The sequence below is a fragment of the Diaporthe amygdali genome (genome assembly GCF_026229845.1).
Source record: "Diaporthe amygdali strain CAA958 chromosome Unknown NODE_63_length_156346_cov_64_415879, whole genome shotgun sequence".
NCBI lineage: Eukaryota > Fungi > Ascomycota > Sordariomycetes > Diaporthales > Diaporthaceae > Diaporthe > Diaporthe amygdali.
In genome coordinates, this window is record NW_026517083.1 from 68,480 (window position 1) to 87,157 (window position 18,678).

The following is an 18,678-nucleotide window of genomic DNA, read 5'->3' on the forward strand; positions in this document are numbered from 1 at the left end:
TCTCTCATGCTGTTCCGCTCGTAAGATCTTCCTCGTCGAATGAGAATTGCCAACAACAGATCAGATGTCTCGACGCAAGTAACTTACACACATCTCGTAGCGGCCACATATAAAGCCCATCGAGGTGCTGACTAGTCTGTTGACCGCCTCGAGGCTTCTGCCTGGACCCGGCCGTTGACCATTCCTTCGCAGGGCTCTGAGAGCTCGAGGCCCCCCCGGTTAATATGTTTTCATCTATCTTACCTTTTCAACCGCAAATTTGCTGTACGAACCTGACAAGCCTCTCCTGCCGCACTACTCTGAAGAAGTGTTCCCGCGGGGCCTCTAGCTCGACATGAAGTTACTTCGCGCCAGGTGCGTGTTGACCGGAGGCTTCAGGACAGCGCGCCTACACATTATTAGTCTCTCGAACCACTCAATCAAGTGGCCCTTGGCGGTTGTTCTCGACGGAGCGATACCTCCATTGACTGCTCGCATTCTCCCGCGGTGTCATCGTCGAGCTGGTCACGTCCGAGTTGCTGGAGAGAGGGTGGCATTGCTAACGAGGGCGCTTATGTGTATCATAAACACGAATGCGACAGCAGCGACGGTTCCTGATTCTGGGTATAAATACGGCCTCAGTTCCTCGAAATCGCAAATCTTGAGATGAACCTGTCCAGTAGCACCAGCTCCTCCCCACAGCCGCCCCCAGAACTGCCTCAGACCGTCTCAGTCAACCATCATCTGACAAGATGAAGTCCTTCGCTACTCTTCTCTTCCCAGTCGCAGCTGCGGCCCTGCCAGGCCTCAACTTCCCCGGCGGCTCCAGCCCTGGGACTTCTCCGGATCCGAGCCAGATCACCATCTCAGCGGCGAGCTTCTCCGGCAACGGATGCCCGCAAGGTACCGTGTCGACCTCCTTCAGCTCGGACAAGACCGTTGTCACCTTCGGCTTCGACGCCTTCCAGACTTACATCGGACCGGGCACTGTCATAGCCGACCGCACCAAGAACTGCCAGCTCCACCTGACGCTCAACTACCCAGGAGGCTTCCAGTTCGCCGTGCTCGACAGCACCTATCACGGCTATGCCCAGCTTGACACTGGGGTCACGGGAACGTTCCTAAGCACCTACTACTTCTCCCAGGATGCCACCGCAACGACGACCACGAGGACTTCCATCAGCGGTGGCGGACTCTGGGCTGCTGGCCAGGTAAGTTTGAGTTCATAAGAAAAGGAGAGCAGGCCGAGGGAGCTGACATCAGTGGCCAGGTCTACACCAAGAACGACCAAGTCCCAACCGCCAGTATCATTTACTCGCCATGCGGAGCCCAAGGAATTCTGTGAGTGCCCTTTCACCTGGAGACACTATCCCGTGACCCCATGAGCCCACCCTTTTCGCAAATAGAGCAACTGCTAAATCCCGACACCGCAGCAACATCAACAACCGCATCGCCCTTACCTCAACCAACAGCACTGCCTCTGGACAGGTGACCGACGACGATGCCACCGTAGCGTTCACCCAGCAGGTGCACCTTAGCTGGCAGAAGTGTACGAAATAGTCGAGCTAAGCTTCTAGGCTTGCGGATGCTACCTCCGGGCTGTCATTCTCCCATGGCTGACGCGGGATTGTTGATAGGTTGATCTGCCTGCCTGCCTCGAATCCAGTAACCCCGTCCAGGCAGCGACTCCGGAGGCTGCCGACGCCTCGGCGACGAAGTGTTTGCTCTTCCTCTTGTGCGCCGGCTGGGAGTGAAGTCTTGTGGGTGGATGCACTGGGGGGTGGCTGGCCAAGAAAGCAGATGGAGGAGATGGCTCGTGGGTTTTCTTTTGTGAAACGTTCACGTTTGTTCATCGCATGTTATAGCATCTGCAAAGTCAATCAAGCCTGTTTACTCGGATACACATTCTTCGTGACGGAGTAGGGAATCACCTGTGCACAACAAGTGAGTGTGCTAAAGTTGAATGTGCGAGCGGCCAAAACTCATCATACAACACGCTTGAATTCTAGACATGACGAATCGGTTTCGCGACAAGGAATTGAGAAGAACAGAAGGGGGAGGAAAGAAGACAGGCAAAAAAGAAGAAAAAAGAATTAACATGCAACAGGCAGTATTCGCTGGTCGTCACCGACCCAACTACTAATTACCCTCTCACAAGCTTGATGGAGGGAGAGCGGACGGGATCCTATATTTTCTTGTGGATGTGGTCGCATGTGCTGGAAACAAGTAAATTGGGGCTTATAACTCTATTCTGGGAAGGGGTCATCACTTGGACGTCTTCAAGTGGACGAGTCAGACATGCGAAGAACGCAGTGGGCCCCTAACCCAGAGCATCTCAATCAGATTTTGATGTCACTTCTTGCACATACCTCATACTTCTCAAGTCTCTTGCATTCAGTTTCCTTCGACTTGTTTCAAAATGCCGGCCAGATTGATGCTCTTAGGCCTTTCAATGGGCAACCCTAGTGCCCTGTCCCAGATCAGCTGCGCCAAGGGTCCCAAACCCCTCGACACGCCGAATGTAGCCGTGTAGTAGAGCGTCTCGGTGAAACCGTAGTGGTGGAACAGCACGCCACTGCTCGAGTCGACGTTGGGGTATGGATTCTTTGTCTTGCCGTGCTTCTTCAGCACTTCGGGCGCTATCTCGCTGTTCTTCTTGACGAGCTGGAAAACGGGGTCTTGAGCAATCTCGGGCCGCGCGGAGGCATAGTCCATGAGGGCTTCGAAGCGAGGATCCGGCTTGCGCAGGACGGCATGGCCGTAGCCGGGAACGACGCGGCCCGAGTTGAGAGTCGACCAGAGATAATCATGGACATCCTTATCGGTGTAGGACGAGGGGATAGAGTCCTTCATCTGGACAATCCACCGGAGAACTTCTTGAGCGGCGAGACTAAAGTGGCAGTAAGTTAGCGGGAAACTGTCGGTCTCGATACGGAAGATGGCTTACCCATGGAGAGGTCCCGCAAGACCCTGCAGACCAGCACTGTAGCTGAGGAACGGGTCGCTCAAGGCACTGCCGACGAGGTGGGTTGTGTGCGCCGACACATTGCCACCCTCATGGTCACCGTGCAGAGCGAGGTATAAGCGCAGCAAGTCCTGGAAGTTCTCGTTCTCCTTGCCACCCTTGCCGAGCATTGCGGCAAAGTTGTAGGACCAATCCTGCTCGAGGTCGACTTCGGCAGGGAGAGCACCGCCTCCCTTGTACGCGTTCTGATAGATCTTGGCGGCGATGGTGGGCAGCTTGGCCAGCAAACTGATGGAGTCGTCGAAGGTTGGCTCCCAATAGTCGGCCTTGTTAAGCCCCTTCTCGTATGCCTTGGCAAACTTGGAGGTGTAGTTGAGGGCGGAGACGGCCATGGCGAACTGGGTCATGGGGTGGAGGTCGGTGGGAAAGTCGTCGAGCATCTTGCTGACGAAAGCTGGCAGCTGGGCCTGCTCTGCCAGTTCACGCGACAGGACGCGGACTTGGTTGGTGGAAGGAACCCTGCCTGTCAAGAGCAGCCAAAACATGGCCTCTGGAAGCATCTCGGTGCCGGTCTTGCCCTTGGGCAGCTCCTTTTGGCAGTCTTTGATTGTGCGGCCGTGGAAGCGGATGCCCTCGTTGGCGTCAAGAACGGAGCCTTCCCACACCATGGCCTTGAGACCACGCATCCCGCCGAGGGTGTTCTCAACCTTGACCTCCCCAATGACGGCAGAGCTGTGAGACTTGACTTTCTTGAGGAGCTCACGTTTCTCAGGGATGATCTCCTTGAGGGTGGTCTTTAGGTCGGGTTCCGAGGAGGAGGAGTACTGCCTTGCGGAGAGGCTGGCAATGGCGGCAGGGCGGGACTGCAGAAGCTACATGGGCAAAGATGAACGGATCAGATGCTACCCAGGCACAGGGAGGAGCGGTACGACAAGTAGGGAGACAATGTTCTTACCCGTGGCCTCAGAGCTCCCATGGCTCGCGAGGAGCTCTGAACTCGAGCAGCCATTTTGCGAAAAGATGATTCTGGGTGGCTATCCTCTTGCTCTGAGAACAGAAATGGAGTATTGGGGTTGTGAGACCAAGAGCGGTCTGTCTTCACGGGCAAGAGGGGAGAAAAAGGCAATGTGGTTGAAGAGAACTGTTGCAGGGCAAGCTCAGTATTCAAAGTAAAGAAAACAACACACGGTTCTCAATGTGTGGTTTTGACGATCCTCTCGGGCTAGAGGCAGGAAGAAAAGTGCCTATCTCCCATCCCACCACCGCTCCCATTCCAGCGCACCTATGCAAGCTTCAAAGCCGCGGAAGGTGACGTTGAGCCCAAGCTGGAGGGACCTCGGAAGCTCCTAGGAGCATGGCTAGAGGCCCCCAGAGCACCCCAGGTTCCCCTCCATCCCCCATCATTCCCAGCTGCCGATGAGCCGAGGCAAGCCGACCCACAGCAGGGCTCCATTGCTCCCGCCGCCCATTGCCCAATCAGTCCTCCTCGCTTTCAGGGAATGAAGGCTTCCCCGCGTCCAACATTCTACTCCACTGTCCCGAGGCCCTCGCGGCTCCGAATCGGCGACATCGGCCGAACGGGGACGTCAACGGCTCACGGTTTCCTCGGCCACTTTTTGCCTCCTCCAGCAAGTTTATCTTGGATTACACTTGATTGAAACAAAATTCTTGGCTGATTAGCTCCTACTTTGCACAGCACAGCACAGCACACGGCACGCTCGCTTGAAATTTGTCTGCACGTTCCCTGGACATCGTCCACATTCCACCTCTTCGTCGTTGAACAGAGGACCAGCAAGGACCAGCATGCTGCGAAGAATATCAGCATCGGTCCCTAAGAGGCCAACATCCAGGTTGTCCACGACCACACGCGCCCCGGCCTGCTTGGGCTCACTTCGATCTTTGTCCTCCACGGCACCTAGCATGTCCTCGCTGCCGGCTGTCTCTCCACCCGTAACCAGCTCGCTGCCATCAGACTCCTTCCACGTACTCCCAGAGCAAGAAAAGGCAGGCTCGCCCGAAGATGCCCTCTACGAACAGCAAATCAGAGATGTCGAGGAGTGGTGGTCGACCTCGAGATACGCCGGCATCAAGAGGCCTTATACTGCCGCAGATGTCGTGTCAAAACGAGGCTCCCTTCAGCAAAGCTATCCCAGCTCCCTCATGGCCAGAAAGCTATGGAACTTGATCCAAGAGAAGCTGAGCGCTGGCGAGCCTATCCACACCAGTGAGCGACCAACACCATGGCGTGTTTTATTCCCTCCACGTCCAGCCTATGCTGATATCCACTGTGTGTCTTGGTAGTGGGCGCCATCGATCCCGTCCAAATGACCCAACAAGCACCCCACCAAGAGGTCCTCTACCTCTCCGGCTGGGCGTGCTCCTCCACGCTGACCTCCACCAACGAAGTCTCCCCAGACTTTGGCGACTACCCCTACAATACCGTACCAAATCAAGTCCAACGCATGTTCAAGGCCCAGTCCATGCACGACCGCAAGCAGTGGGATCTACGCAGGAAGCTCTCCTCCTCCGAACGAGCCAAGACCCCATACGTCGATTACTTTAGGCCCATTGTTGCGGACGGTGACACGGGCCACGGCGGCCTGACGGCTGTGTTGAAGCTGGCCAAGCTGTTCGCCGAGAACGGTGCCGCGGCCGTACACTTCGAGGACCAGCTTCACGGCGGCAAGAAATGCGGTCACCTCGCGGGCAAGGTACTCGTCCCTGTCGGGGAGCACATCAACCGCCTCGTCGCGGCGCGCTTCCAGTGGGACGTCATGGGCTCCGAAAACCTCGTCATCGCCCGCACGGACTCGGAGAGTGGCAAGCTGCTGAGCAGCTCCATCGACGTGCGCGACCACGAGTTCATACTAGGCGTGGCAGACCCCAGCCTCAGGTCTCTGGCAGAAACTCTGCAAGAGATGGAAGCCGCCGGCGCCTCAGGGCCAGAGATCGACACGTTCGAGGCCGAATGGGTCAAGAAGACAAAGCTGGTCACTTTCGACGAGGCGGCCGTAGCGCACCTCAAGGCAGAGGGAGGCGACGCCGCGAAGTATGAGAGCAGAGTGAGAGAAAACCGCGACATGGGTCTGACGAGCCGGCGCGCACTCGCGGCAAGCCTCACCCCGGGTGGCAAGGAGGTATTCTTTGATTGGGACGTGCCGCGCACGCGCGAGGGCTTCTACCACTACAAAGCCGGCATGGAGGCTGCGACCAAGCGGTCCATCGCCTTCGGGCCTTACGCGGACCTGCTCTGGGTAGAGACGGGCGACCCCAACGTCGATGTTTGCACCAAGCTCGGACGTACAGTCAGGGCTGCCCACCCCGGCAAGGGACTGGTGTACAACTTGAGCCCGTCCTTCAATTGGATGGCACATGGGTTCACCGAGGACAAGCTCAAATCCTTCATCTGGGACATCGCCAAAGAGGGCTTCGTCATACAACTCATCTCGCTTGCGGGGCTGCACAGCACGGCGACGATCACGAGCGAGCTGGCGCATGGGTTCAAAAAGGATGGCATGTTGGCGTATGTGAACTTGGTGCAGAGGCGCGAGAAGGACCTCGGCGTTGATGTGTTGACACATCAGAAGTGGAGCGGTGCGAGCTACATGGACGGCATCGTTGGCGCCATTCAGAGTGGGAGCTCGGGAAGTAAGAGCATGGGTGAGGGCAACACTGAGGGTCAGTTCTGAGTATGTCACATAGGTAGCATATTGCGAAAGGTAGAAGTGGCACACCCAGCCCGCTGTACATGGAGACCAGCCCTGGCCCAGGACATGTCAAGTAGCTTACATATAATTTCAGGACCGCTTTTTGAGTAATGATGTGCATTCTTGAATGGTATGTGTCCTGTGTCCGTCATCTGGTCAGACGCATCAGCGGTGGGTATATCTGAGCACGCCAGTCACCATCTGAGTCCCTCCTGAGGGCTGGTTGGTATAAGTCGTGGAACCTTTGTGGAACATGCAAGTCACATCTACCCTATTCTGCCTTGCGTCCCGCCTCTGAAGACCCCTTACGCGTCTAGGGAGTCCTTGAGCGCATTGTTGATTGGTGCCGCACTGGCAGGTCCCTCGGGTGTCACATAAGCCTTAGTCATACCACCATCAACAACCATGTCCTAAGGGGAGTTGTCTGTCAGTGGCTACGCTCCAAAAAACATGATGTCACTGCCCTGCAAGGGAAGGTGGGATCACTCACGTGGCCATTGACGAAGCTGCTCTCATCGCTCGCCAGGAACAACACCGCATGGGCCTGCTCAACAGCCTCACCGAACCTGCCGGTGGGGAAGTGGACCTCACGCCTCAGCCTCTTCTCCTTGTCGTCGCCCAGCCAGTCCTGGAGCAGCGGGGTGTTGAGGGGCGCGGGGCACAGGCTGTTGAAACGGTAGCCGTCGCGGGCGTGGACCATGGCGAGCTCCCTGGTCAGGGCGAGCACGGCGCCCTTGGACGCGGTGTAAGCCAGCTGCGGGGTGGCGGCGCCGACGAGGGCGACGACGGACGCGGTGTTGATGATGGAGCCCTTGGTCTTCTTGTGGCGGCGCAGCGACAGCACGGCGTGCTTGCAGCCGAACCACACGCCCTTGACGTTGATGTTCTGGGTCAGGTCCCAGATGTCCTCGGGGGTCTCGACGGCGTCGGCGTCCTTGCCGTGCATGATGCCCGCGTTGTTGAACATGACGTCCAGGCCGCCGGCGGAGTCGAGCTTCTCAACCATGGCCTGGACCTGGGCCTCCTTGGAGACGTCGCAGAGGGTCGTGGACACGCTGGCCGAGGGCACGAGCTGCAGCACCTTGGCCTTGGCCTTGTCGAGAGCTGGGGCGGAGATGTCGGCCATGAGGACGTTGGCGCCCTCCTTGGCGAAGAGGATAGAGGTCTCGAGGCCGATGCCACTGGTTGGAAGCCATGGAGGTCAGCGGGTTTGGGAGGTTGGCGGCGCAAAGAGAAGGGGAGGCCCTGAAGCCAGAGTCAGACGGTTCTCACCCAGCAGCGCCGGTGACAATGGCGTTCTTTCCGGAGAGGCGTCCCATGTTGGTTTGCTGTTTCCTATCGTGTTCTGAAGAGAAGTGATGCTGTCACGGCCAAGCCTTGGTAGGTCCGAGAGTGGTTAGGGGAGCGATGTGCAGTGTGTCTGGTGTTGAAGCGCGAGGCTGAGGGAGAAGGTTCAGGGTCTCGGGCGAGTGTCTACTGAGTCACAAAGAAGTTGTCGGGAGCGGAAAAGCAGTCGAGGAGGAAGATGAAGCCAGTTCAGCAAAGTCTTAGTAAGTAATCACGCCGTAAGACTGTGGGTAGGTAGGTAGATAGGATAGCTGCAGCTTCCGTTGTCGGCGGCCCTCACAAGCTGTTTCGTATCATATACTACCTAGATGCGGTACTGTGGTACTGTGGTACGCACGCATAATGCCCAGTCAGGCCAGCATGCGATTGTCATCGCTTGGGGCTGATTGGACATTGGGATGGTAGCCTCGCCTGTGACGGGATTTGTTCTGACAACAAATTCCACACACAGCCCACCTTCGTCGTCTGGCTGTCTGGCTGATCTGACTTGTGTACGCGACGTGAACAGTCAAGACATCAGTGCATCCTTGAAATCCGTCCAAGGAAGTAAAAAGTCTCGCGGGCTCTTATCAGCCAATGCCTCATGCGACGGAGACTCCCTGACTCGGCCGCCCGCGGACGATCACCGGACCGGATCGGGTACTGCACGCAAACAAAGCGCCAGGCGGGGACTGAGATGTGGAAAGCACAAGCAGGTAAGAGGCAGACTGCCGAGGCAATAATATTGGAATGGATGGATCAATGCGAACATCCCACCATGAACTGCTCAATGTCTCGCTATCGTCCCCGAACAGCTGCTCGTCAAGCTGCCTGGTTGGCAGACAGCTGGCAAATTTGAAGCTGCGAAAAGAGAGAGAGAGAGAGAGCTCCAATATCAATGAGGGGCATCGTGCAGATAAGACAGGTACGTACCTTTTCTGGGTGAGGGGCAGCTCACATCAGGTCTGCCACAGACAGCATCAGGAAACCAGGATGCCAGGATAGCTGGGCTCGAGCTGGGCACACGCAGGGGTTGTATCAGCACGGGCCACCAATGACGTTGCGATCTCGGGGCCAAGCTTATCTGCACCCAGAGACCTATCTCGCCCATCTTGCATGGACATGCAAGCTGTACCCTGGTGTCGGGTGTCGTCCCTACCCTAGGGATCAGCAAGCCCCACGAGATCATCCCTCTCCTCCACGGCTGGTATCTACCGCGCGTAAGGGCCTTGCTCCAAGTCTCAAGCTGAACTGGGCCACGGCACACCTCTACACCCTCTCTCTCTCCCTTCTGCCTCCCATTCCCAGACCGAGACTGCTCGCTCTGTCCATTCCTCCGCGCTGCCATCAAATCATCCTCAGCCAGTCTCCCTCTCATTGAGGCTTTGTTGCGCTTTCCCTTCCTCCGTCTCTTGCATCCTCCTGTCCTCACACAGCAAAGAGCTCCCAGAATTCGAACACCATGGCTTCCGAAAAACCATCCCCCGATGCCAACGACATCACCATCGAGTCTCTCCCCTCCATCCTCGCCGATGACAACAGCGTCAAGCTTGCCGGGGTCGACGTCGACGGTGTTCTGCGTGGAAAGCTGGTCTCCAAGAAGAAATTCCTCTCCATCGCAAAGGCTGGCTTCGGCTTCTGTTCCGTCATCTTCGGCTGGGACATGCACGACCAGACTTATTTCAAGGAGCTCAAGATCAGCAACAAGGAGAATGGCTACAGGGACATTATTGCCATCCCAGACTTGGCCAGCTTCCGCAGGATCCCCTGGGAGGATAATGTGCCCTTCTTCCTCGTCAGCTTCTTTGATCCGGACACCGAAGAGCCCCTGAGTGCTTGCCCAAGGCAGCTCCTCAAGAGGCAGGTTGATAAGTTGGCTGAGAAGGGCTGGGGCGCCATGGCAGGAGGTAAGCAGCCATTGTGTCGCATACACAATTGCGGGTAATCCTCGATTGCTGATTTCTTGTCGTCTTTCCAGCCGAATACGAGTTCTACCAGTTCAAGACGCCGGACGACAGCCAGTCGGCGGCCGGCTACCTCAAAGACAACCCGACACACACCCTACCTTCCTTGACCGAGGGAATGTTTGGCTACAGCATCACAAGGCCAGTCCACAACAAAGAATACTACTATGACGTTTTCAATACATGCGAGGCTTTCCGATGCAACATCGAGGGATGGCACACTGAGAGTGGTCCTGGCGTCTACGAGGCCGCCCTCGAGTTTGGCGACATCTCGGGCATGGCTGATCGCGCAAGCCTGTTCAAGTACGTCGTTAAGTCGGTCGCAACCAAGTACAACGTCACGCCATGCTTCATGGCAAAGCCAAAGCAAGGCCTCCCTGGTAACTCTGGTCACATGCATGTATCTCTGGTTGATAAGGAGGGCAAGAATCTTCTAGTCCGCGAGACTCCTGATCCCTCCTCCCCCTGGCCTGATATCGCCCAGCTCTCCGACACTGGACGATATTTCTTGGCTGGCCTCCTTGAGGGCTTGCCAGATATCATGCCCATGTTTGCTCCAACTATCAACAGCTACAAGCGCCTGGTTGAGAACTTCTGGGCACCTGTAACCGTCTCGTGGGGTTTGGAGCACAGGGCTGCGTCCATCCGTCTTATCGCACCGCCAACTTCAAAACCTGGCGCCACTCGCTTCGAAGTGCGCGTTCCCGGGGCCGATGCCAATCCGTACTTCGTTTACGCTGCCATCCTTGCCTGTGGTATTAGGGGGATTGAGAAGAAGCTGGAGATCCCGTGCCCACCTCTGGGCAAGGGCGAAGACATTGGCGGTGAGGCCGATCAGGGCCAGAGGTTGGCAAAGAGCCTCAAAGACGCTGTCGAGCGCTTCACTCGAAAAGAAAGCATCGCCAGAGAAGTCCTTGGAGATGAGTTCGTTGAGCATTTTGGTGGCACCCGGGACCACGAAATCCGGCTGTGGGACGAGGCCGTCACGGACTGGTAAGTACCGATCGTCACTGATCCATATTTCCTCCTCCCAACGGATGCTTGACCTTGGGCGCAGATCGCTAACTCGCCTGCAGGGAAATGAAGCGCTACATTGAGACGGTATAAAGCAATCTTACGAGATCTACGAATCTGGCGTTTCGCATGGCCATCGGTAGCATTCTTCCGCATCTGGGAATGGAAACGAGTTATGGATGTGGTCTATTTATGTTGTACGAGCGGAAAGTTTTCGCAGGGCTTAGGATACCCCATCGCATATCAACCCATATCACCTTCGCCAAATAGAAACAAATTCACACGCGCTTGCTGATATTCGATAGCATCAGTTGAGATGTCACGGGATTCTCGAGCCTCGTACATGGTGATTATGTGCATTTACTATGGACCTCTCTGGCGGTGTCCAAAGGATAGCCTTTGTCGAGTACAATAGGCAAGAGTCTCTTGAGTGAGCCTGGGTTAGTCTTCTGCTGATCAGGCATACGGGCATATGGACAATTTTGAGTGGTCTATTGGCGGTCGTCAGGAAACCGGGACCCTACCCACGAATAGGATAATTATTGTCTGGCAACTCGCCGCGCAGAGGTCAAGACTCTTGAGCATGGCCAAGAGGAACAAGGAAGTGGCTTCCGCGGCTCGTCGTGTGGGTGCACAAAGGCATGTCTCGTGTCACGCAACCGCTTTTTCTCGACCATAGCACGCATGGGAATCTGAAGCAAATGCATGAGGAAGTGGAATCGAGCTCCGGGAAATGTTTATGCAGCGTGACCACGCTACGGCAAGGTTCGCCACATCATCACAAGGCTCTGACAAACGTCACCGGCGGAACATGCCGGCAGACCGCAGCTTGGGCAAAAGGCGGCGAGAGGTTGCCTCGACATGGAGGCGATGTCTATGGGGTCAAGTAGATGTGCCCGTCGATGCTGTCATTTCCGTCAATACCATCAACGCCCCGGCCCGGGAGGGCCAAAACTGCGGCCTCAGATTGCGATCATGCGGGTTGACGTATAAATGATAGGGCTTGGCTCGTGGCCACCGTACGGTATACCAACACAGGCCGTTGCGCGTTAGCGGGCTCTTTCCGCTGTTGTTGTCCTGACGGAAAGTCGGACCATAGCCAAAAGTAGGACCTTGGGCAAAGACACGCCTGCTTATGGAGAAGTATATTCCTAGTGAAATACAATCTCTTCACCGGATCCCCATTCATCACCGAGCTGGCAGGGCTGGATATAAGGCAGCATTAGCTGGGCCCATCCTTTCCTTTCTCATTAGACTTACCAATAGATTGCTTTGCACTGCCGCGAAGGGACCCTCTGCTTCTCAGCTAATTGGAAACACCTTGTAGGCTGTCACATAACCTATCGGTTTCGTGCAGGGGCGTTGAGGATGGAAGAAGCCGCGGAAGTGATCCACCTGCACAAGCTCCGTGGCCATGCGGCGTGTCTGGCCAGTGAGACTAACTCGCTCAGAACAGATGCTTCTGAAGATTCTTTTGCGGACGGAACTTTCCATGTATACTGATGCAAAATCCATGTTCGTATTTGCGGAGACCTCCAATGGATGCTGGATGGGAACTACACTTTGTGGCGATCCCAACGGTTGGCTCTCGTAGAGGGACATGTTGAAGGTCGGTCCGCCCAGATGAGTGAATGGTGATGCTGCCCGTTTAGGCAGCGAATATTCGTGATTCACAAATCATTCTTGGTGGCGACTCCCGGGGTTTTGCCCAGGACTTGGCTGCTCCCTCGATAGTGAATTATCGATCTGCTCTGTGTCCATTTTGCATAAAAGCTGCGAGAGACCAACCTATTTTTTGACAAGTTCTCGTGGTATGATAAACGCGTGGGCTCCTTTATTAGATCCGGGGCCGATTTACCGCTGCTCCAGAGTCCCAAGCGTGCTCTCGATATCCCTCGACGCTTTGTTGACAGTCTTGCGCAGTCTTCACTCACACTGAATATTCAAAATGGGTAAAACCGCATCGTATCAACCAGACGCCCTTGAAGAGGCACATGAGTCCTGCGCGGATCCAACCGGCAAGAGAGAGGTAAAATACCCTTTCGCCTTCAAGGAGTTGGACTGGGAGGCGTATCATCGTTTTCGGCCGCTTTATCCAAACAGCATGTTCAACATGTGGTAAGACTTCCTCGTCACTTATTTCCCTACCTCCCCACAAAATAAACTCCAAAAGTCCCCGTTACAGTGCTCTTTCAATCCCTTCTAGGCTCGTACAGCTTTTTGCTCCTGCGCAGTATATGTCCTTGGAAGCGTGTGAGTTACACGGCAGGTAAAAACAAATCTTGCATCACGCCCGGAATTGTTCTTCGAACATACTTTCATACACATCATATTCGTGTGGGAAAAACATTGCTTAAAAAACAAAAGGCTATCGTATCATCAAGACCTGGGGAATGGAACTTTCAAATCAGCTCATGATATTGGTGCAGGTAAGCCAGTATCCGCACAGTCTAACTCTGGCTTCTCCTGTGTACTGACAGTTTCATGTCTTGCCCCCTTAAGGCCCAGGCCCAGTAGCCCGACGCCTTGTCCATCGCTTCGACCGGGTGATTGTCAGTGATGCCGGTGAGGCAAACCTCGTGGCCGCGAAACATATGCTGTCCTTTTCCGCACCACCAGCTGAAATTGGGTCGAAATGCACGTTCATACACAGCCCTGCCGAGTCTGTCCACAAATCGATACCTCCATCCTCAATCGACTTCGCGTCCGTGGCTAGTATGTTCTTTTCGTGTCCTTGATACCCTATTTCATTCGTGGACATTGTCTCAGGAGCCAAAGAGCTTCTCAAAATAAAGTAAACACAACGAGACCGCCTACTTGGCTCACAAAAAGAAAAACAGTGGCTTTTCACTACTTCGACGCGCCGAATGCAATCAAGTCCATCGCAGCGACACTGAGACCCGGCGGTACCCTAGCGGCGGTGACATATGGCTTCATGCTGAAATTCCCCGATCACCCGGCGCTCGAGAAAATGTGGTACCGCGTCGCAAGTAAAGAATCCCTGCGTCTGATCAAGGAAGGTCTGTTCCCCGCTGCGGTGAAGGGGTTGGCAGCCGCCATGTCAGGACTAGACTTCGTCCCGCTTCCAGTGGAGCTTTTCAAACCGGGCGCACGGCGAATATGGGTAAATGTTGACGAGGCTGACGAGCGGCCGCTATACTTTGTGGACGAAGATCACTCGTGCTGGAAGCCGGCACCGAACCGAATTGGTCCCCCGGATTCGAGAGAATATGTCAATGATCAATCCTGGCGGCGAAAGGCGGACGCAGACTGGCTGAGAGGCTTCCTGGCAAGTTGCCAAATGGGGTTCGGGCAGCAGACATGGGACACGAACGAGTGGAAAGAGTTGGAGGCTGCGGTGCTCTCTGCAGGTCGGCAGGTCACCGTAGAATGGCCTGTCGCGATGATACTGGCCACTAGAAACGACAAACCTGTGATATGGTGATGCAATACTGGTCCCGCATCCTCCGTTGAATTCGAGGACTCCGTGTAGGCAAGGTCGGAAAAACATGGCTGCCCAGCTCCGTAAAGGATTCGGTATCAGAAACGAGGCCAGACTCGTGCTTTGTCCTCCTGGTCGTTGATTGACAAGTTTGGCAGTAGTATCAGCATGCAACTAGGCTAAAAGACTTTTGGTTTGTTCGTGTTAGTTCACCCTCGGCCGAATTGATTGGGGATTCCAAAAAACCTCGGTCGGGTCTATCTCGCTCTTTAGAGCCTCAAGCCGCTTCATCGCAGCTTCTCCGTAGTGCAGACTGTGAGCCATGTCGCGAGCCATGTCTGGATCATGGTAGTTGGGCTCAGCTCCCAATGATGATGCGGGCACGCCGGCTCTGACAGTCCTTGTAAGACGAGTAATGACAGCCTTGGTGGAGTCGAGCAAAGGTGGTAGATGATTGCTCGAGTATCCGTAATGTTGAATTACCCACAGCATCTCTCGATGGGTGTATGCTGATTCTTCTGCTGGAACAGATGTTATCTGCGAATCAGGGCCCCCATGAACGTTGATGACGGCATACCACGACTTTGAAGAACACACTCAGTTCAATGTTCAACAGCGTGTCTGTGCAGAGATGGAAATTCTAACCTGAGATGATTCGACCTCGGCGGTCCGCATGGCCTCAAAGTAGTCTCGAACAACCTTCTCGGTGAGTGGTGTGTGCTCTGGGATGAGTACACTCTGGGCGTAGAAGGCGTCAAATGCCTCGTCTGTAGCATTATTGGAATGACTACCAGAGAACCAAGAGAGAGACTCTAGCCATGGCATACTCTGCACGAATTTCTTTACAGGCCTCTTGAAACCACGAAGCAGGGCGGGTGCAATCTATTCGGGATCAAATCAGCTAATTCCAGGAAGCGAGCCATTGAAAATCAGGAATTAATGAAAATTTGGGCCACTAGAGTGGAAATCACTTACCTTTCCTTCGAAATGCTCTTTGTCTCTTAGGAATACACCCCAGATGGTCCATGTTCCGTCATGAATGTAGAAGCCGAAGGAAATGTCGCGGTCGATGATACTGGCATCCTGTACAACCTGCTGGACATTGAGGAAAGCAGCAGTCGCCTCCTCAACATCTTCGACTATACCTTCGACGTCGTATGAGAAAAGAACAACTTCATTTGGAGCCGGTACCGTCCGGAGATGAAACCGCAGGATGACCCCGAAGGAGTCGGCAGCCCCGCGGAAGGCGTAGAAGAGCTCTGGATGGTCGGTGGCCGTAACATGCAACAGTCTCCCATCGGCAAGAACCAGATCCAGCCCACAAATAGAATCCAGAGCCAGACCCCATGCTCGAGACTGATAACCGTAGCCCCCGTGGGAAAAATGACCAGCCACTCCGACATTCTTGATTGTTCCATGAGGGACTGCCCGCTTTCCCTGTTGGAACAATTCTGTCGCCAGTTGCCCCAAGCGAACGCCGGCCCCAACCACAGCAGTATTAGTTTCGATGTCAAGCTTGACGGTAGAGAAACTCTTCATGTGCAGGATGAGGCTACCATCTTGGCCACCGGAGCTGTAAGCTAGGAGGAAATAAGCTTGATTCGGTTTTCTCCTTCTCGCTCAGAGGGAAAGAAAGGTTGCATTTGTGAGCCCAAATTGATGATGAGCCCAAAGGACAACAGGAAATTATCACAACAAAAGGACAAAAGAGTGAACATCCTAGGTGAATTTCCTACCTGCGTAAGAATGGCCACCTCCCTTAGCTTGAACCTTGACCCCATGGGCTTGGGCCGCCTTTATAGCATTGACGACATCATCGTCCTTCTCTGGTAAGCATATAACAGCTGGATTGTATGTAAATACTCGATTGTAAGACTGGGCCAATTTCTCGAATTCTGGTGCGTCCGGGAAGACAGATGGTACCGAGTATTGATCCAGCTGCTGGCGCAGTCGGCCAAGATTAAAGGCAGCTTCACCCATGTTCAGAAGTTTGAGGCACAGGAAACAGGAAGAAGCATCAAAAAGAATGTTTCTTAGATGTACTTGTAGGACGAGCCCACCAGGCTTTGCGACTGTAACGTAACAGCAAGAAGACGAGGTCCGGAATGGATGACATCGGGGGTCGATCCCCCCATAAACCCCCGCTCCTCTCATGAAAGACCTAACCCTCTTCGTCACATACCTACCAGCCTAGGAGCGCTTATCGGCTGGGACCGGCAACACAGCAAGAAACCTCTTCCTCTAACAGATGATCCGGTCACCCAAAGGTTAATTTCCTCAATAAAGCCAGATTTTTTTTTTGAGACTCCTGGGACTTCCATCTGTTGCGGCAATGGCTGGACACGAAGCCTTGTTTTCCTCATCCCTCCTCTCCACCGAAGTAACATCATCTTTGCCGGCCGGCTTCGACATCCGCCCCCTCGACCGCGGTGACTTCAAGAAAGGCTACCTAGACTGCCTGAGGGTGCTGACTTGGGTTGGTGATCTCACCGAGGAAGAATGGAATAGCCGATTCGATGAAATGTTCCGGGCGGCTGGGACTTACTACCTGTTGGCCCTCGAGTACGAAGGACGCATTGTTGGTACAGGCTCGTTGGTCGTGGAGCGTAAATTGTATGTGTGATATCCCCTTCCTTTCTTTCCCTTGTTCCCCATACCTTGGTACCTCGGGCCTGGAGAGCTCATACGATTATGTTCAGCATCCATAATCGAGGACTCGTCGGGCATGTGGAAGAGATTGCAATCTCCAAAGAGCTTCAAGGCAAAGGCCTGGGACTGAAAATGATCCAAGCCCTGGACTCGATCGGCAAGAATGTCGGCTGCTACAAGAACATCCTCAACTGCGGTCCTCAGAACGAACCATTCTACGTCAAGTGTGGTTATTATAATTCTGGGACGGAGATGTCGCATTATTTCGACGAGTCGAAAGATGATTACCACCGGGGATGATCTTCGGCCTCCTTAAGGCTTAGGGGCACTTCTGTGGTGGAGGGTGGATGCTGCCTGGCCACCTGGTCAAGTCCCCAGGGATCTCGCACGTCACTGCACAACTTGGCCAGCGACCTTTGCTGAGAAACAATCACATGTAATAGCTTCGCATAATATACCTAGATGATTACCTGGTGTTAGGGGTGATTTGTAAGATTTTACAAAATTCACGCCTGCGAATAAGTCGGTTGTGTCCGTTCGTCTCTATACAGTGGGCCCTCTCATACCTGCGCGAAGCTTTCAACTTTCCTTCGAGCCATACTGCGAAAAGGTACAGTGACAAGAACAGGAATCTGATCGGCATTCCGTAAATAGCAGACCATCTCGGCCGAAACAAGCGCGCGGAAGAGCACAGCCACTTCGCGGTCGACATGTCCCCTCTGACCACTACATTCCCGGCCAACGCTGATCAAACTGGTCATTGTGCTGTCCGCTAAGCGTTCAGCTCCGATTGCCGCGAAGCCAAGATACCAAATCTACGCTTTTTACAGGTTGATTTGTCTTCGAAGAGATTTTCTACATACCACAAGATAGAATCTGCTCACTGATGAGGCTACCCGGATTGACTGCCAATGATACAAGGGGCAGGATCTTTTTGATATCTAACGGGGCTTCTTGCTCGACACAGCTTTGGATCAAGTTAACTTCCAAGCTTCAAGAAGTAATGACTTCTTTCATGAGATTAAGATATATCGACAAGGGGAACAAACCCCCTTGCCCGACTCAAGGACGGAACTTCGAGGTAGGTATCAGACGGCCAACCCGGCGTCTGAGGCCTCATTGCCTGCGCTGCAGACGATGCTGTGTAAGCACTTGCTCTCTCAAATGGTCATCTTATAGGTTTCGTCTTGCAGAAGAGCGGGCTTGGGCGCCGCGCAGGGCTCTCCCCTCATTGGCGTCGAAATCTTGTTCTTTCGACCCCGGCGTGGCCTGCTGATGTGAGATGGAATAGTCAAGCCACAGCCCACGCAGTAGTTATGCGTCATTTCTTAGGGCGGCAATCTGCGGTCCCGCGCTGTTTACAAAGCTTGCTCAGACGTCGCTTTGATTTGGCGTGGTCGGGAGGGTGGTCTGGGCTGCCCATCAGTGGGTGCAGGCGGGTTGGAGCAAGAAGATTCTGAGAGGTGGCTGCGGTGCGACCACCTAGGGACGCGGTTTGGCGGTTTGGCGTTGTGGCTCCGATGAGGTGGAATCAGAGGCGAGTCGCATGTTGCGCCCGCATGGTGAGCAGGCCGATGTCACCCACCATCTTATGTCTCTGACTGAAACCATGGTCTGCGACTGCAACTGCAA

General features: G+C 54.5%; 8 protein-coding genes across 8 annotated transcripts; 5 read left to right on the forward strand and 3 right to left on the reverse strand.

Annotated features, from left to right (window-relative positions):
* Nucleotides 1-731: 731 nt before the first annotated feature.
* Nucleotides 732-1,733, forward strand: J7T55_004239 (uncharacterized protein; the record flags this gene model as incomplete). Its single annotated transcript, XM_053136057.1, has 4 exons — nt 732-1,190; nt 1,250-1,320; nt 1,413-1,506; nt 1,617-1,733. The coding sequence occupies 4 exons, from the start codon at nt 732-734 to the stop codon at nt 1,731-1,733; spliced, it is 741 nt and encodes a 246-aa protein (XP_052986338.1).
* Nucleotides 1,734-2,373: 640 nt separating this feature from the next.
* On the reverse strand, nt 2,374-3,953 carry J7T55_004240 (uncharacterized protein; the record flags this gene model as incomplete). The annotated part of the gene is made up of 3 exons (XM_053136058.1): nt 2,374-2,869; nt 2,927-3,816; nt 3,900-3,953. The coding sequence occupies 3 exons, from the start codon at nt 3,951-3,953 to the stop codon at nt 2,374-2,376; spliced, it is 1,440 nt and encodes a 479-aa protein (XP_052986339.1).
* Nucleotides 3,954-4,864: 911 nt separating this feature from the next.
* On the forward strand, nt 4,865-6,633 carry J7T55_004241 (isocitrate lyase family protein; the record flags this gene model as incomplete). Its single annotated transcript, XM_053136059.1, has 2 exons — nt 4,865-5,168; nt 5,246-6,633. The coding sequence occupies 2 exons, from the start codon at nt 4,865-4,867 to the stop codon at nt 6,631-6,633; spliced, it is 1,692 nt and encodes a 563-aa protein (XP_052986340.1).
* A 323-nt stretch (nt 6,634-6,956) lies between these two features.
* Nucleotides 6,957-7,970, reverse strand: J7T55_004242 (uncharacterized protein; the record flags this gene model as incomplete). Its single annotated transcript, XM_053136060.1, has 3 exons — nt 6,957-7,061; nt 7,142-7,832; nt 7,924-7,970. The coding sequence occupies 3 exons, from the start codon at nt 7,968-7,970 to the stop codon at nt 6,957-6,959; spliced, it is 843 nt and encodes a 280-aa protein (XP_052986341.1).
* A 1,469-nt stretch (nt 7,971-9,439) lies between these two features.
* J7T55_004243 (glutamine synthetase) lies at nt 9,440-11,048 on the forward strand (the record flags this gene model as incomplete). Its single annotated transcript, XM_053136061.1, has 3 exons — nt 9,440-9,884; nt 9,956-10,934; nt 11,018-11,048. The coding sequence occupies 3 exons, from the start codon at nt 9,440-9,442 to the stop codon at nt 11,046-11,048; spliced, it is 1,455 nt and encodes a 484-aa protein (XP_052986342.1).
* Nucleotides 11,049-12,903: 1,855 nt separating this feature from the next.
* On the forward strand, nt 12,904-14,400 carry J7T55_004244 (uncharacterized protein; the record flags this gene model as incomplete). Its single annotated transcript, XM_053136063.1, has 4 exons — nt 12,904-13,073; nt 13,323-13,384; nt 13,458-13,670; nt 13,796-14,400. The coding sequence occupies 4 exons, from the start codon at nt 12,904-12,906 to the stop codon at nt 14,398-14,400; spliced, it is 1,050 nt and encodes a 349-aa protein (XP_052986343.1).
* A 201-nt stretch (nt 14,401-14,601) lies between these two features.
* Nucleotides 14,602-16,377, reverse strand: J7T55_004245 (uncharacterized protein; the record flags this gene model as incomplete). The annotated part of the gene is made up of 5 exons (XM_053136064.1): nt 14,602-14,979; nt 15,043-15,164; nt 15,225-15,279; nt 15,373-15,977; nt 16,134-16,377. The coding sequence occupies 5 exons, from the start codon at nt 16,375-16,377 to the stop codon at nt 14,602-14,604; spliced, it is 1,404 nt and encodes a 467-aa protein (XP_052986344.1).
* Nucleotides 16,378-16,729: 352 nt separating this feature from the next.
* Nucleotides 16,730-17,346, forward strand: J7T55_004246 (uncharacterized protein; the record flags this gene model as incomplete). Its single annotated transcript, XM_053136065.1, has 2 exons — nt 16,730-17,010; nt 17,097-17,346. The coding sequence occupies 2 exons, from the start codon at nt 16,730-16,732 to the stop codon at nt 17,344-17,346; spliced, it is 531 nt and encodes a 176-aa protein (XP_052986345.1).
* Nucleotides 17,347-18,678: the final 1,332 nt, after the last annotated feature.